The following is an 18,449-nucleotide window of genomic DNA, read 5'->3' as shown; positions in this document are numbered from 1 at the left end:
CCGTATTTCTTTCGGCGCCAGGGGCCGCATCCCTCTCCAAACACGGAGCAGTGCTACAAGCGGGATGCTTTTTTTTTTCCCTCCTATGTGCTTGAAAAACAAAATCACGTCAAATAGGTTGGAAAAGACCTCTGAGATCATTAAGTCCAACCTGTGACCGAACACTACCACGTCAACTAAACCATGTCCCTCAGTGCCACGTCCAGGCTTTCCCTAAACGCCTCCAGCTCCAGGGATGGTGACTCCGCCACCTCCCTGGGCAGCCCATTCCAGTGCCTAATCATCCATTCTGTGAGAAATTCTTCCTAATGTCCGACCTAAACCTCCCCTGGAGAAGCTTAAGACAGTGTCCTCTCATCCTGTCGTCAGCTGCCTGGTCGAAGACGTACGTGTATATTTACAACTACATTTTACACATATTTATCTTGCATATATGTATGTAAAATTATGCTACCTGAATATCTACAGTGAAATATGATGCAGGTACTTTGTCCATTTGCATACTCCGGTTTTAGTTACTGTTCAAATGCATTTAAAAATGCTGCCGTGGTTACAGGATAGGCAATGTTTTTCTAATTAACAAAGTAGAAACATGGGAGTAACATGAGAGAGATGGGAAGTAACATGAGGAAGATGTATTTGTAAAGTTACTTTTCCTCCCAATCACAAATAAACATTAATTGTGTTAAAGTAAAAAGAAAGGAAAGTGGCAGATGAAAAAAAGCAATCACTCAAAGAAGCACAGAATCATAGAATATCCTGAATTGGAAGGGACCCACAAGGATCATGAAAATCCATCTCCTGGCTCTGCACAGGACAACCCCAAGAATCACGCTACAACAGCTGCATAACCTACATGCATCTGGAATTCAGGCTCCAGAGGCTTTCTTATCCTTGTTCTACAACCTCAATAAGTCTTTTGAAAGTACTAAACAGTTTTACCTAGAGCTATACTTCAGTAATGGCTGTGACCTCAAAACAAACTGTCCAAAGCATTCATTACTGTACAAAATAATTTGGAAAAAAAAAAAAAAACAAAACCATGCCTTTGAAACAGATGTCAAAATGAAGATACACAGTGGCATCCTTTACATGAAAGACTCACTAGAAACCTCAACAAGCAACACAAAGTAGGCAAAAAAAAGGCTTGACCTATCTTATTCTTGCTATCCATTAAATAATTGATGGATGTTTAATGGATTCACCATTAAATAATATAAGCTGTTTTTCCGCGTGTTATCAGAGCCAATACTGTTGGATATGTCAGGAAAAGTCTAAAACCTTTCAAATCTCCCCCAACTGTCTAATCAGAATGGAAAATTTCATCCCCGAGGTGCAAAGCGTCAGTTAAACTGGATGTGGTTTTGGCTGCAGGGTATCAGTGACTCTTTCATAAGCAGGATGCAAACCAATGCCTTTCATCATTGCTGTGCTGTAGTTTCAGCCCTCGCCCCTATCTCTTTTCCTGGTTATACAGACACATGGAAGTTATGCAAAACTCTTCTGAAATACCACGCCGCTGAGGAAAAGAATGGGTTTAAGTTTGGACATTCCCTATTTCGCCAGGGAGACAGGCAGCCACCGTCCCACCAGTCCTGCTGTGTCTCGCTCCGAGCTATTAACAGTAAGCCGCTGTGGATAACTCAGCACTGAGGAACCGTGCACTTGCTTGGCCACTGAATACTTACTATCAGATTTCTCCTCCCCGAAATCAGCTCCAGTGAAACCGAAACATGAGATCAGCAAAAGATAGCAAGAAGAAGCCATGGCATTGGCAGTTCTTCCCTTAATTCAGGCCCACTCTGGAAATGGATCAAGATGCCTCTTTTTTTCAAGGATGCCCCTGTTGTCCTTTAGCCTGGCACACTGAGACAAAAGGCATGCAGTATGTCACAGTCTGGATGTTTGGAAGCTACAAGTAGGATTTATCTACAGTTTTCACCCATAAAATTAAAAGTAATTTAAGGTTTTCAGTTTCAGAAACATGGAAACATCATTAAAGGTTTAAATGTGTTATTGATGTAGAAAGTAATTTCACAAAAATGAGAACGCAGGATTGCTAAACTATTGTAAGTAATTTTATTAAATCGTTTTAATTAAACTGTACCATGAAATCTGAGAATCAGACTGGATTTGTTCTCTGTCGTTGTCAGTAATGGTGACCTTTTAGGTTAAATTACCTTTCTTAACAGAATCAATTTGGTTGGAAAATTTGTCCTCTAGTGGTACCTATGCAATGCTGCTGAAAACCAATGTGATTTCATATATTTCAGACCTAATTTGGTGAAGTAAATAGAATTTGTCTAAATCTATATGTTTTTTTCTTCTATGTTAAAAAACCCAACTAATTCCCTGTCTCTAAAATCTCACTTTTAAAGTTCTCACTACAATTTTTTCTGTTAGTTCTGAAACTAAGAAAACACATAGCCATCAGCTTGGGACATTATTGGTTACAGAACCAACACAGGCTCTGTAGAAGGCTAGGTCAAATATTTCAGAGACCATTATTAAATTTATTTTTTAATTATTGCTATTTTTCAAATAATTTGAGATTGGACTGTTCCCAGAAATTACTACTGCACATCTATAAAAGCCCCCGCTGAACAAACTGTGCAGATCTCCTGTCTCTATTTCATAGCACATCACATTAAGACAACGTGTGATTCCAGGAAACCTAAATCCTATCCTAACCTTTTCAGTTACAGGATGTCCTTAAAATACGGCCTTGCTACAAGCTGCCAGGAAGAATCAGAATAACCTTTCTCTAGGGGAAGATATGGTCAATATTGGGTATGTTTTTCAAAGAAAAGACTATTTCATCACAAGGAATAGCTCCTAAAACTCCAAGGATTATGCATTTTAAAAGGCACTTCTTTTAGTTGAAACTGTTTTTCTTCTTTTAATTTCATTTGTATGTCCTTCAGACAAAGCTACAGGTTTGCTTTTGCACATCAGAAGGCTCCTAAGAACTATTTACAGAAAAAAAGATTACTTTCTTTTCTTGTCTTGCTTACATATAATCTCTACAATCTTCTTTAATATTTTGCCTACTGTATATTTGAGGTCTATGAAAAACAGCATACAGCTCAGTGTAAAGCGCTTTACAAGAAAAATGGAAATTATATTTCAAAATACTGTATTTGATTAAAATGAAAGCAAAGGCTTTGGTATAAAGAAAACAAATAAAATTTTGAAGTAATTATGTTCTTCTCAAAAAACAAATCGTGTCAGATTAGAAACTGCTACATGAAGAAAAAGAAAAGATGTACTATTTCAGGAATTAGAACACTACTGTAAGAAGAAACACATCAGCGTTGTGAGTCAGCTACATTTCTAATATAGAAAGCTAAGCACAGTAGAAACCTGAAAGAGGGTACAGCAGAAGTGAATAGTGATTATTTTGATTAGACAGTCTCAAAGGCAATTAGAAAATATTATTGGAATGCACCCTTTAAACACTGCCCTATAGGGAATGAAAACAGCAAAGGGTTTTCAGAATACCAGACTAATGTAGGTGTTGTTATCCAGGGAAAACAACGCAGTAGTGTTAAAATCTTGGGCATACATTCATTGCTGTATATCTTCTAAGTACTCCGTGTTAATAGGGGTACTTAAAAAAGGGCGCAGTCCTTCCTGGAGGGACTGTCCACTATAACCCAGTATAGTGGTATGGGGCCACTATAAAGGAAGAATTAATTCCTCACTGGTTTGTTGGTTTTTTTCACTGAGGTAACTCAGGCTGTGAATCAGAGCACCCAGAATACAATGGGTCCTGCCCAGTCAGGGAGGCCACTGGGAGGCCATTAGGGATTGCTGAGCACGCGGATCATGCCAGCGAATCTCCCTTTTTCCTTCTGCTGCATGCTGACCTCCCACTCCACAGTGACGGTAAAGCTGTGCTACCCCTCAGGCTGCTTTCAGCACAAAGAGGTCCTAGCTCCTCATGCTCATTAAAATGTGTTTTTAGATGAGAAGAAGTGTAAATCCAATTCCAGTTCATAAACTTGTATTCTGTTTGTCTGAATTAATCTACAAATTCATTTAGACTGATTATACATTCTATTCCCTGCTGTGAGCTGGGATATTTTGTTGGCTGCTGGTAGCTTTTGAACAGCTGCATTGTTTCACCCTAGAAATGGCTGAACTTTGTTATACCCTGCAGAGGATGGAAGGATTGGGAGTGCTTCACTCCTTCCCTGCCCCAACCCTTTTAAACATCACTGGCAGCTGGTAAGTCCACAATGACAGCCCCTGTTGTCTCCGTGCTCCTTAACTCCTCCAAACAGAAGACAAAAATCGACCACCACAGAGGGCATTCACTGCCTACCTCAGAGACTGTTGGTAGAGTTTACTGGCATTTTGCAAAGCAAAAAATTCTATTTGGGCACGAAAAACTATATGCAAGTGAAAGAGTACTTAATGCTATTATTTGCTTAGGAGACACTCTGGGTCTTGAGAGCAGGGCACTTGCCTTAAAGCCAAGGGCCTGACCTTTTGTTAAATTGGTCCCTGTTAGCTAAAACTACTTTCTTTCCCTGAAACTTAATAAAACAGAAATGTTTATAAAATGCTTTATGGTCCACATGTGGTAAGTTCTATGCAAGCCACACGTTACAAAAGCAAAGGTTCTTTTAAAAAATGGCTGTGGCTGCTTTCTCCAAAAAAAGTACTTTCTGGCTAGTTCAAGCCTCTGGATTTCCCAATATCTGCAAATTGTGAGACTCCTCTGCTTACTCTCCCTGATTGTTGCTATTTTGGGTTTCTAATTAAATCAACATTCTGGCAACTTCATCCAGAACATTTACAGGAGATAGATGTGTTCTGAGAAAACTGCTGTGATGTTTCAGTTGGGGAATTTCAATTATCTTTTTAACTCATTTACTGCTGTCTAAGATGCATGAGAGTGGAAGATTGCACTACCTGTTCTTAACAAAAAAAAACCCCAAGACTTGATTATCCTGCTGTAATTGCTACATAATGAACTGTAACATGAAAACAAAGATGAGGTCTAATTATATTCTGATGAATAATGTATCACTTATAAAGCACTGTGAATAAACATTAGGCCACCAGTCTGAGAAAGGACAGCAGAAAGTTAAAATGATCCTTTCTGTGTTTGCTTGCTGAATGTATGGAATTTCTCAAACATTGATATATTTCACTTTTACATTCAAAAGCATCTGAAGCAGCTTTGTTTACATAGGCTTTCATTTTATGTTTCCTGCTTGTGTTTAGAATTTCTGATGTATTAGTGGAGTCTTGCTATAGAGCAGTACTCAAATAAACTTACTATCATTAAAAAAGAGTAACTGAGTTAATACTTCATAATAAACTGGCTATTTGATTAAGTTACTTAAGAAGCAAATACTCCTATGTTTGTTCTTACTCACACTGACTGTGCTTCTGCTTTATTCTACCATTAATGTAGAAGTAAAAAATCTTCTACCTGGGCATGGAAAAATTTACATACAAGAAAAGAATCTCTGCTACTGATATAAAAATATCAGTCTTGATTACAAACTATTTTTCAAAATACTGGGTTTGTGCTATTTGGATACCTTTAGTATAAAGCATTTGATGCCTTCCCCACGATCAACAAAAAATAAAGATCAGAATTAATTTTTAAAAAAATCCATCATGTTATTTTTACATCATAGAAGCAACAAAAGGATAGGAGATGCAGCTGGCATTAAACTTAAGAGTAGGAGCAAAATTCTATTTCATGCTTGCTGTCACAACATGCATGGTAGATTTGCACTGTGGAGGCACATAAAACACTTGTTCAATGTTTGCAGACATGAGCAGTTGTCTGGAAAACAGGCAGATCCATGTCAAGGCCAGCTACACAGTACATGAGCACCAAAAGCAGAGGCCTGTACCAAAGGCAGAAGGAGCTGAGAAGTCTGGAAACTGGTTCCTGGCAAGAAGATGCAGAGCAACAGGCAAGGCTGCAGGATCAGCAGGGGTTAAGTATCAAGGTGTTTTTGGAGGGCGGATTTTTCCAGTATAATGTGCTCCGCTTGGAAAGGAATTGGTTATCAAAGAGTTGGAATTCTTGTTCCTATTGCCAGGAATGAAGATAGCTGGATTGCTTTTTAATCTATTGCAGTTATTTGGGTGGGGGTAAGATTTCGTGCAGGGAGGTCCTGGTTGTGTCACCTCTGCTTCTCTGGTAAAGCTTAACCAGAACCATTCAGAGGCTGAGTGAGCAATGCTGTTTGCCTTTTGCAGGCAGAACTTGATGCCAAGGCAACTTTTTATGCCCTGTCCTTTTGCCAAATGCTGTAGTTGAAACCACCAACATCAGACCCACCGGGGCAGATGCCGAGCAAAATACTTCACTGTAGTTGTAAAGTGAGTGTTAGAAACTGCTTCACAAACCTTACAGCTTATTTTGTAATACAGAGGAAAGAGGGAAGAAAAGGATACTCCAGAAGGACTCAAACTATCAAACTACAATCAGAGAATTTCAGAAGTTTTTATATTTCTCAAGGTTTCACTGTATATACAGCAGCTATTTCTCCCATTTTCCAGGCCCAGACCAAAAAATGAGAGTTTTCAAGTGTAAAAACAGAACCCGAACTTCCCAAGACCCATACCGCACTATAACTCAGTTGTTCTCTGTTTCTCCTGTTCTTGTTTTCAGGATGGAAAAATTCATTCTTAGGAGCCTTCCAAGTAACAAACAATACCTGCTTTAAACTGCAATGCAAAAATAGTTGATTTTATGCTGGACTGCAGCCATGCATGTAATTGAGCTCTTTCAAAGCAACAAGTCAAGAGGAGTTAATCACCTCTACACTTGCTAACAGGAAACAAAATTTAAAAGATGAAATCTGATGCAGGTGAGTATTCATCAGACTAATTTTAAATTTTCGTGTTCAATCTTATGTTCCACATTAAGCCATCATTTCAAAATCTAGTAGATTATTTGGGCCTAATCCATATCTCAGCTATGATTAAAATATATTTTCTAACTGAATATGATACGGTTACTCTTGATTAATTTCACTGCAGTACATCAGAGGAGAGTTTAGCATGGTGTATTTCTTTGGCCCAACAAGTTGGCATGAAATGTTCTTTCAACAGCAAGAGGGGAGATCATAAAATCTGACTGTCTAAGATGAACAGATGGATAAAAGGTGTTGTGTTACTTAACTGACACCTTTAAATGACAATTCAAAGAGCAGGACGAAGCATTAGGTCAGAGGTGAGGAAAGTGGGACACCTGCTTGCATTACGTACATACATGTTCCATTCATGGCTCTTCCAAGCTTTGGGAAAGATCAATTTTGATTCCCACAGGTTCTGTTAGGAAGAATGTGATGCAGCATCTCCCTGCCAAAAACAGAAAGAAAATTATACATAAATAGTTTTCATTTTACTTTAGAGGCTTTTATCAGTATTTTTCCATCAACTGAAGCCAAAAATGTAGTCATCCCATCTCCTAGGAATCAAAATGAAAGGGAAATAGACACCTAAGAGTCTTTCCAAGTCCCAAGAGTAAATTAGTTCTTGCTTGCTAAAACACAGGAATAAGTAAAACCAGCAGTGAAATGACACCTGGAAACGTGAATTCTAGCCCAAAACCTTACTTTTAGATTAACAAGAAACAGGTAGTAATTCCAGTGTCACAAAATTTTTTTCCATGCTCATAAACCTTGCAGTGAATGTGTTTTACTTTTTCTCACAATAAAATCTTGTAGCTATTTGGTGTATTAGTTTTTGGATGCAATCTGAAATCCTTGTCATTTTGTAAAGGAAAACCTCAAAAGATTTTTGTCCAAGAAGTCCAGGAAGGAAAAGGAGTTCACTTCTCTTCAGCCAGTTTAGGAAAGTATTTCCTGATTATCTGAGACTGGCTGTAGTAGGAACAGGTAGAGCAAACACCAAAAAGACATGAGAGATCTCTTCCTCAAATTCTTTTTGAGTTATCCATACATTTTTATGTCTTGTATTTAATGGTGCAGGTCTTTGGCTGCAGAGGGCTTGTGATATGTACATGCTTTGAGAGCTGCTCATTAATCTATCTTCTAACATGTTGTATTGTAGTTACATTCCCTGCACACATTTCTATTTACTCTGGTATAATTCAGCAATGCTCAATGCTAACAACATTGCTTCTGTGTTTTGGAGGAATGTGGCTTCTTTTTGCCAGTTTATTTGGGTTTTTTTTTCCTCACAATAAATCCAACATTCCTAATGTAGGATGACACTCAGCAACCTAAATGCTGAGAAATACCCTCCTGTACATTTCTCTGCTTCTTCCACTACACTTCATTTGCCAATCTTGAAGCTGGGGAAAAAAACAAGAAAGTAGAACTACTTCTAAAATTCCAACCCATGACACAGTACCTTGCCTCATAATCCACATTAGAGATCAAAATTAAAAGCTTTTACTTTAATGGTGAGGAACTGCTCATCATGCCTCCTATGAGTGTGAGCAGAGTTTTCCTGTCTGGCCTTAAAGGTAGCTAAGAATTATATATGACCTGTATGTTTAATTTCTTTTCACTAAGAACTTGGTATTACTGGTTTTGGTACCTTTGCCACTCAATGTCTGTACTTTCAGTGAGCAAATCCTCTTAACTGGCAGTGCACTGCAAAGTTCCTCATACGATCCAAACATCTGGATTTTATTAATTTGTCTTGTAGGACAAGAGAATTTTGATGGGAAAAGATGAAGAGAATCAGCTTTAATGGATGTTAGTTGGAGCCATCCATTTGAACCTTCCGTCAGTATATTTAATTCACTTTGTCATTTTATACTTCTTTTGAAAATTAAATCCTTTCCATGTGTCTCTGTTCCTTGTTGCTTCTTGAGGCAGGGGAACAAAACTTAAGGGTAGCAATTAAGCAGAAATGTGTTTTTCTACTTCTGTAAGGTTTGGGGAAAATGATGTTTAGATTCGCCTTCAAAATTTGTTTTTACCTTATGTAACTACTGAATTGTAGGACTATGAAACAAGGTATGTTACTAGGCAATGATTTGGGAAAATAACATGTGCTGAGGCACCTGGCATTGCCCAGCTTGCAGAAGCCACTTTAAAAAAAATCACTTGAAGGGATATGTTGGAAGAGGTCATCTTCCCTTCATTTGGAAGAGACTGTGTGTCGTGATTTCTTTAGTGGCATGGCTGTGATTTTATCTTTTGTTCCATTAAACCAGCTATATATTTATAAGTGAGGGTTTTTTCCCATGTAATTAACAAACCAAACCAAACCAAACCAAGAAAACCCCACAAAGAACCCACCAAACAAATAAGCACTAGCATTTTTTTCCTTTCCCCCCCCCCCCGCCCCCCGCTGATTCTCCCATTTGGCTAAAATCACATTCTACAATACATTGGGTAGTTTATTAAATTGCTTACAGATGATACAGTTAAATCTACTAGAAAGCTGTTAAAATAGGTATTATTAGGGGACTAGCTTATGTTGATTTTAATGTGGAGAAGAACAGACATAAAAAAAAAAAGAAATGCAGAAAAAGAAGGAAGTCAGACCATCTGGGTACTTACAGCAGTAAAATGCTGCCCATAAATTAGAGATCGTGATATCCCCTTTCTCTCTGTCTCTTCCTCATTACTAAGGAATGGGTGGAAATGTTTGCATTTTTAAAGAATCCACAGACCTACGATACTACTGTAGGAAACTGTAGGTGAAATGAAAGCTTTGCTTTTATTGTTGGATGAAAAGACAAACGTATGTCTTCTTTCTTCTCACATTTGGAGGATGTCTTCTGAAATCAGCTGCAGAAATACTTGATTTAAATTAGATTTTAGATAAATCCACTTGTAGTAAAACTGTTCAATATGATAAATTATTATTACAGTACGACAAGAAAATATATGGACAAGTGGCAGCAGATGAGGCAAAAAAACCTAAGAAGTGGTCACCAAGACCACACAGAGCTTTAAAGGAATTCAAGGCTGAAATAGCTGACCATTACTGAGATTAGAGTGCCATTTTTTAACTGAAGTGTTCCAAGAGACTCAGAAAACAAGAAGCCTGTCAGCCTGATATCTATCCAAAACAAAGAGGTGGAAGCAGTAATATGGAACAGTGGACATCTGGATAAATATGACTTATCTGGGAAGAGTTAAAAAGGTTTTCATGAAAGGAAGTCCTGCCTCACATAAGGCAGTTCTTTGAGGGGATCAAAAAACACGTGGATAAGGGTGATCTGATTGATCTTGGATTTACAAAAGGCTTTCTACAAATTCCTTCACCAAAGGCTTTTAAGAAAACTAAGCAGCCATACCATAACATGGCTTAGAAGTATAAGGTGCTACACATTGGGGAAAAAACCATTAATTCACATATAAAACTATGGGCTTTGAACTAAGCAGCATCAGACAAGATTTAAATTTTTGAAAGATAATTCCAGGAACATATTAACTCAGCAGTGTCTGAAAAAGCAAAAATTGGTGTTAGTAGTGTTTGGTTTAGCAACTAGAGAACAAAATAGGTAACATCATGTTATTGCATAAATCCCAGCTTTGTCTGCTGTCTGAAGCCTGTGTGGTGTTGCAGACCCTCATTTCAAAAAGGACTTAGAACTATAGAGGATGTAGAAAAAGAAAATGAGGAGAATGAAAGGTGCAAGATAGCTCCTCTATAAAGGATGACTAATTATTCTCTTCTCTGTTTGAAAAAAGATGGGTCTGTAAAATCAGTGCCTGGGAAGTGTGCCTGGAGATTGCTTGGCCACAGTTTCCCCGATCCATGAACCAGGGGACATCAAATGAATCTGTAGGATCCAGATTCAAGGCAGAGAAAGTGATTCTTTATGTCACTATTTAGTTAGGGATGACTTCCTGCACTAAGCTAAAGATACTAAAAGTTATGTGGGCTCAAGAGGAAACAACACATGAAAGTTCATGGAAGAGAAATTCCTGTTACAAAGTACAGAGCTGCCACATCCAGCTGAGGAAGTCTTTGAGCGGAAGCTGCCTGAGGAAAGAAATGCACCATTTTCCATGTTCCACTTTCCATCTGCTATCAGAGACAACATTTCAGGACAGATGGTCTCACTTTGGCTATTCTACAAGTATGGCTATTCCTACCTTATCACAGCTCATCAAGGCTAGTATGCTGCGTTTTTTGACTGGCTGTTCTTGAAAGGAGATGAGCAAGGGGAGGTTTGACTTGGAAATCTTTTAATACAGATCTCATCATACAAGATCAGATTAAAGCCAAAGCTTTCCCTGTATTTGGGCGCAGACAGATGTTGAGTGAGTTCTGCCATTTGTCATTTTCCCAGCCCATAGGATTTTTTGGTGACACTGAAGTTTTATCACTTGTTGCCTAGAACTGGATCTCTAGGTTTTAGTGGAACAATGGAGATGGTAGCAGTGGTTAAATGGCTGTAGTTGATATTAGCTTGAGACTTTTCAGTGTAGTTTGAAAATAACCTCAGAACTGATGCAATTTATTTGAGCTCTAGAAATTAGAGAGACCAAAAAATCATAAACCCCATGACTGACTCCACTTTTATCTTGATGTCCAGTCTCGGACCAGCATTTAGAAATCCCAAAGGAGGCAAGAGTGTACGAAAGGATATGAGTAGTATTAAAGAGCAAAACATGCTGCCAGATAAGCATTTAAGAAATTCATATAGGGCAAATGGGAATTGTTAAGGCCTATGGAATTTTCTTTGTGAGATTAAGACATAGGAAACTTTGGGTCTCCCCATCACGGGAATAGTTTAGTTACAGACTTCAAATGGTTTCCTATCTGCAGAGCAAACAAGAAATTACTCCTTAGAGGGAAGGCGCAACTTGTTTGGAATTGTTGTTGTAAAAATCCCTCAACAAGCTGACTAGATAAAAGCCATTTCTCCTGGTTTTTTCTCTCCTGTCAGGACCACAGCTCTTGTCAGTTCAAGCAAAGAGTCCTATATCACTTTAAATGTACCAGGTTTAAATATCCCCAAAGCTTTGTCATACACCAAAACCAATCAGATCCTGGTGTTCTGACTGGTCATTCTTTCAGCTGAGCAATAACTAATCAAGGTTGTTCTGTTCTAATACTTCATACAGTTCAGTCATATGGTCAAAAGTGATAGAAGCATCTGTATCCAGTACAAATTCCCACCACGTATATGACCATCCTAATGCAGGGGTGATTCTCTTTAATTTGTTTTCTGCAATAAGCACATGGAGTTCAGAAACAGAGATCGGATTTGATTATTCCTTTTTACCAAAATCATAAGAGACTAATACAAGCTCAAAACACCCTAACAGTAATTAAGCATTTCAACACCAAGTTGTGACGTTTGAAGGGCTGATAATTCCGTGATACATTCTCCTAACACAAAATGTTTAATTTTTGTATTTAACAGAGTGTCACAGAGCATTTGTTGCAGCTATATACGGAAGAATTTTATTGCCATAAAATCTATAAAAACTTGCATTATTAGGTAAAAGGGAGAGAATTTTGTCTAAAGCAAGATTCACAGCAACATATCAACATTTCAGGAGATAATAACCAGTTAGCCACCTTGAACTATTTCAAATGAGGTGTCTGCACTCAAAGGTTGTCTAGCAAAGTCCCTCTGAAGGCCATTCCCTTATGGCTTCTCTGATAGTGTTTTCCTGAAGTATTTAATTATATGTCAACCTGTGCTTGTTTTGCTTCTCCAGAGTTATTGACTTGTAGTCAATAAAGCAAGCACTCTTCCTCCTACTAAATCCTGTTATTGCGAGAATGACATTTTCCTCTGTTGGACTAGGGATCTTGTCTTCACCCAGGCTTTGTGTTGCCTTAGTGTCTTAGAGGACTAATGAAGGACTCAAGCTCCTAAAACCCTGTCTACTTTTTCCAGCCAGAATATTTAACAGAAGATCCTGTCTCTACCTTGGTATTTTGCCTTTGAAGCATCACTCCAGGGGTCACTTAATTGACAGATGCACTGGATAGGTTTAAAGCCTCAGTGGTTACCTGCTACTTAGATGCAAAGTAATGCAATTTAAATGATGAGTGTTTCCTGTTGCCACGACATCTCTGCCTGCTTAGAACCAACCAAGTGGAAACACTTCATAGAGGGACCTCAGTGAATTTATGCTGTGAGAATCTGATGCCCCAGTACCCTGGGTCTCAAAGCAAGAGGTGTTTCTTTCAGAAACCAGTTCAGACATTAAAGATGTTTCTGGCCCAGCTGCTGAACATTCTCCTTTAGAACCAGCTTAATTCAAAATGCAGTGTGATTTAAGGCAGGCTACCAGACTTTGGTCTGAGGTGAGTAGGAGTTCATGCTGCCAGTTGTTAACACTCAGCTAGGGGAATATTCATCCTCTGCCAAAGAACTGTCAACTCTTAAACCACCCCAATGAATTTTTTTTTTTTTTTGTGCTTATAGTAAGGTTCCCCTTTAATGACACAATGCAAATCATCCATTGATAGCATCTGTAGAGGGATCTGATACTTCACTTCACTAACTCTCTTCCCCTCTCTGGTAGGAAAGGCAAAGGGCTGCTTAAGAACAGGTCTTATTAGGGTCCAATAGTAACTCAGGTAATTGCTAAATAGCAGTGCACGTTAAACTATACTGAGGTTAGAGAGAACTAGAAAAAGAAGCAATTCCAAGACAAGGAAATTATAAAGCTTTTTTCCCCTTTTTTTTTTTTTTTTTTGCTTACATGCCTGCAGTGCTGCATAAAGTGCATGCAGAGTAGAGATGAAAATCCTAAAGCCAGTTCAATCTAAATGTGTCAGTTATTCTGAGGATGTACGTGCATCAACAAGTTTGTTTCATTTGAGATTCTGCTTGCTTTGTTTGGAGTAAAAATACAAGAAATGGGTAAATCAGAGTTTAAAACGTCTGGCACCATTTACTAAAGTAAACTTATTTCCCAAATTGTCACAGGGAAATGTACACTTCTTTTTGCTGTTGTTTTGATTTAGCTGTCAGGAGAGTCGTGTTTAAAGCCAGCCTTCCCTGCCTCATGGCCGAGTGTCTTTGTGTGCATTCCCTCAAGTTCACTTACTTTACTTTGAAGGTGGGCTGAGCATCGGAATCTGACGAAAGAGTGGGCTGTGCCCTCCGTCCGAGGGAGCTCTTCCATTCCCCTCAATGACTACATTTGCTCGTGCAGTACACAGCAGCAGCAACAGTGTGGTGCTCTGGGTCTCCAGCTCTGCCCGGCAGACGAATCTCCAGCTCGCTGAACATCTGCAAGCCAAGTTTTTTATGTTGTCCTTTATATGAATGCTGCCCAACTGCACCAGGAAAATGGGCACAGGGGATTATCTCTGCATTGCTATGAGCGGAGGGGCGCCGTGGGGCTTCAGGCTGCAAGGGGGCAAGGAGCAGAAGCAGCCTCTGCAAATTGCCAAGGTAGGAGCACGACAGAAAGATGTTGTTGCAGTTTTGTGGACACGGGTGACAGCACCACTTTGTTTAAATCCATCCTGCTTCCAGGGAAATGGTTGGTGTGGATCTTGTTGTGACACTTGTTTGAATTCGCTAGCATGTTTTGCAGAGATTCTACAGGTGCTGATTCTGTTGGTTTCAATAGGATGGGATTATTACTTTTTGGTAGCTTGCAAGCGTTGCCAAAGTTTCGTTAAATGCTGAGTGTTTCACTTGTGACATGATGTGTGCCTTTCAGCTCCTGTTTGCTTTGCTCTGTGGCTTTGAGTGCACTCGGCACAACGCAAAACTCAATCTCATATTAGGAAATGCTGCTTCAGTCATCTATTTATGATAGTTTTTCTACTCTGGTCATAGAATAAATACAGCTTTATCATGAGAAAATGTTCTTACTATTTTGGGAATCCTGCAAAGCATTACACTGACTTATCTCTGGTTTTGGAAAGTTATCCAGTCTTAGAAGCAGCTTTAATAGATGCCAAACGTTCCCTCTTATATTTCATGAGCAACACTGAAAATTACTGGACACTTTATAAATTATCTGCACATATAGAAGGAGGGCAAGACACACAGTAGAATTATAAATTTATTGACAATAAATTAAAAATAGGAACTGGTAGCCCCAACGTGCAAAAATAATATTTCAAAAGCAGTTTTGTTAAAAATCAGGGCTCACTCCAGGGCAACAGCTTCTCCCCTGGTGCAACAATGAAGATTTGTCACAGTCATTAAGGCTTATGTAACTGTATGGAGCTGCATTCTGTTCTCCTAGACAAGAGGGACAAATTTTGTCCAGAACTCTGAGCTCAGCAAAATACCACTGGCTGAAACGGTACTGGGACTGATCATCATCCCATGAACTCTGCCTTGTTAAACTGAGGGAGAAAGTTTAAAATGTATCTTATCTCCTTTTAGTATCTTGGTAATGCAGTACACTGAATGTTTTGGTTTTACTTTGATACAGTATTTTAGATCAGCAGTTTAGTATTTAAGCTGTAACTTTCTCAAGCTGTCAATTAGTTAGTTATTAATTAGTTAACTTTAATTTACTGGATTCGTTCATTTTTCCACAAACAGCAGAAACAATAAATCTACCTCATTTTGTAAGAGAAGGTCCTTTTAGCTCCTCTGTCAAGAAAAGAACATCTTTCACGATTCTTTTCACTTATTTCCAGCCTATCGTATTAACCATATCCAGTAACAGAACTATGATTTATTGAAGGTCTGAATAATTTTTCTCATTCCTGTTGAGTTTTTTATTTGTTTTTTCTATATTTTGCAAAACTTGAACGTGTTCACTTTTTCCCCTACCGTTAGGCAACTGTTGCTGTGCAAGTAAAGCCTCTGATAACAGATGGCAGTGGACTCCTGCCATCTAGTGAAAACTTGTAGCTAGAACTTTAAAAAATTGTAAGTAACGGTAAAAGGCAAGTGGCCTTGATTACATAAAACCAAAAGTAAAGAGCACAGCAGTTTGAACACAAGATTCTGACTAAACTTTAGTTTTCCTGATAATGGCCTATTCAAGGACGGTGGGTTTTTTTCATATTTGCATCCTAGACTGGGGCACTTAAGTCTGGGTTCTGTTTTAGGACTCAAGTTGGGACTTGATATACACAGGAACAGTTGTGCCTTACTTCTAACGGGAATATCCCCAGGAAAATATACCCACATTTAGAAAAATAACAATATGTATTTTTAGAAAAAAAACACTGGTACAAGTTTGTTTTCCTGTAAATGGAAGTGAAGGCTTCAGCAGGGTTGCTTACCTTTGTTAGAGCAGAGGGAAGGGCACTCAGTCTCTGGTCATGAGTGGAGAAGTGATTGTGATACACATCTAAAGGGGAGATGGATGTGAAATGGAGGGAAATGAGATAATCCATTAAAATATGTCAGGACATAAAATTCCCAAATTCACACTTACTTACTCTCTGATAAAGGAAACATACTGTTTTTAAAGCTGATGGAATAAGTCACTGCAGTTCACTGCCAGAAGCAGCTTTTACCAGTTTGTTTTGTGCCTTTTAAAATAGTTTTATTAAATTTATAAAGAATAGGTAAACCATCCCCCCCACTGCCTAACTCCTAAAGCATATATTCAAATAGCATTCCCACAGAAATCCATGAGAGTTTTGCCTGCAGTATAAATTATTTTCTTCCATTACCATGCAAAGTGTTAATGGAGAGATAAAGACAAACCTTTTACCAAAAACTATCTTGGTACTTTTTCACAAGCACTTTTGCAGATAAAATAGACAATTTCCATCAGCAAATAATTTTACAACCACTAAATTAGATTCAAGACTTTTCAGTAACTTTAGTTAGAGTGAGATTGCAACAAATGGATTTTTCTAAAGTATGAGAAAGTATCATTCTGTTCGTCCATTTAAAACCCTTATTCAAAACATAAATTTGACTCATTTTCTGTAAAAACATAAAAAGTGTTTAACAACTCTCCTCCTCTAAACCCTGGCTGTGTACACCAACTTACTTCGTGAAGTCCAGTAATGTTGCAAATACTTCATAACAACTTCTTTTCAGTTTAAAAAAATTTGCATGTTCTATATACTGTCCCAATATAACAGAAGGGCTTTAAAAGGAAATATTTTAAATACTATGCCCAAAGACATATGTGCTAAGAAGGTTATCTAATAAATGGATGTTATTTTAAATAAAAAGTTTAATCATGAGTCCAAAGCTAAGGAAAACAGTGGTTATGTGCATCCCTTCACTAAATTGTGTCAGTGCTGGCCTGTAGGATGGCTGTCCCAAAGCAGGAGATGGGAAATCTCAGTGTAGCAGTGACCCTAGAAGGATAAGAATTCAAATATATAAATATATATATATATATATTTAAAAAATATATATACATAAATATATATATATATAAAATATATAAAAGCAAAGCAACACATGATGTCCTTTCCATTTTACCATGGGATATATGAAAGAATATTTTTTTATTAATATCATTGTGGGTTTTTTCTTGAAAATATATTTGCAGTTTTTAATTTAAAATACATAAAAAATAATGGCTGGTTTTCTGAATAGCATTTGAAAGAAAGTCCTGTGATTTTTTCTATTAATACTTAACAATGAACTATGAACATAGTTTGTTATAACTATGTTATATACAGTGAAGTTATATCCTTTAAGAAGCATCTCTTTTACAACTGGTAATTTAATGGAGTTGTCCTATAGATGATTTAGATTTATATTCAACTGCAATGTGACTATTAAACTATCTTTGCAGGAGAGGTACATTATTCTCAGCATATTTGTTACCTGCACCAAACATAATTTGATGAACTCTTTGTTTGTATCTGTCAAAGTCTTGGTAATTTAAGTTTGGGAACTTAACCAAATAGTTCTAATACTTAAGGGAGGCAAGTTGCATGATTCAGATGTATAAGCACTTCAAAGGAAGTTCAGATTAGTAGCCTAAAAGTAAAACTGAACAGATGCTTGCAAGGAGGCTTCTGCTGCTGCTTCCCAAATTGTAGCTTTACCTTTGGCTTAGTAATGACATGAGACAAATGGCTGCGTGGTCATTTTAGACTGGTGCCCTTGTCCATCAACGTGCTCAGATTTCAAGTCTCAGTTTCATCATTTTGGATTCACTGGAACTTGAAACAGAAAGTGAAACTCAAAGACTTGTGAACAACCTGAACCAACAGTGTGAAAAGTGGTGTCTGAACATGATTACTTAATACTGGATGTAAACGGAGGCGGGTTGTGTTGTGGTAGTTTGGCTTTTTCTCTGCATTTATCCAAAATACTTGACACATACCCCAAGAGGTTCTCATCAAGCTGACCTCTACACTTTGTCTAGCAGAAAAAAAAAAAACGGGGTGAGACATGTTAGTGCAGATATGCTTTGGATCCTGAGGTAAGGCAAAGCACATCACAGTCACATACATATGTGTAATGTATATATTAGCAAACAGTTGGTCTATCCACGAAAGACATCACAGCTGCTGGGCTTAAGGAAACCTTTTAAAGTTGTTATCATGCTCTTACATTGTCATCCCTGGCAAATGCTTACACTTGCAGGCAGGTAAATGAGGTTAGTAAA

The 18,449-nt window shown here is 38.0% G+C and overlaps 2 protein-coding genes and 1 long non-coding RNA gene across 6 annotated transcripts in view; 1 reads left to right on the top strand and 2 right to left on the bottom strand.

The window, feature by feature from the left end:
- Positions 1–1,804, bottom strand: part of SEC24D (SEC24 homolog D, COPII coat complex component) — a 44,837-nt gene extending 43,033 nt beyond the window's left edge. Inside the window, exon 1 of one of the 2 annotated variants that reach the window (XM_017732296.1) lies at positions 1,689–1,804. The gene's annotated coding sequence lies outside the window, so the exon portion shown is untranslated. The remainder of the gene's footprint in view (positions 1–1,688) is intronic. The other variant, XM_008632788.2, reaches the window with a different exon arrangement.
- A 12,230-nt stretch (positions 1,805–14,034) lies between these two features.
- Positions 14,035–18,449, top strand: part of SYNPO2 (synaptopodin 2) — a 79,188-nt gene continuing 74,773 nt past the window's right edge. The window contains exon 1 of one of the 2 annotated variants that reach the window (XM_008632678.2): positions 14,035–14,338. In XM_008632678.2, coding sequence (XP_008630900.1) covers positions 14,210–14,338 — 129 coding nt within the window. In that variant the 5' untranslated portion in view covers positions 14,035–14,209. The remainder of the gene's footprint in view (positions 14,339–18,449) is intronic. The other variant, XM_008632608.2, reaches the window with a different exon arrangement.
- LOC108446261 overlaps positions 14,346–18,449 on the bottom strand; it is a 57,561-nt gene continuing 53,457 nt past the window's right edge. For both annotated transcript variants that reach the window (XR_001861409.1, XR_001861414.1), the window contains 2 exons: positions 16,144–16,211; positions 14,346–14,503 (listed from right to left, as the gene is read on the bottom strand). This is a non-coding gene — a long non-coding RNA (uncharacterized LOC108446261). The remainder of the gene's footprint in view (positions 14,504–16,143; positions 16,212–18,449) is intronic.

This window comes from Corvus brachyrhynchos, unplaced genomic scaffold (assembly GCF_000691975.1).
Source record: "Corvus brachyrhynchos isolate BGI_N302 unplaced genomic scaffold, ASM69197v1 scaffold20, whole genome shotgun sequence".
NCBI classification, from domain to species: Eukaryota; Metazoa; Chordata; class Aves; order Passeriformes; family Corvidae; genus Corvus; species Corvus brachyrhynchos.
This window is presented reverse-complemented; position numbering and strand designations above follow the sequence as displayed.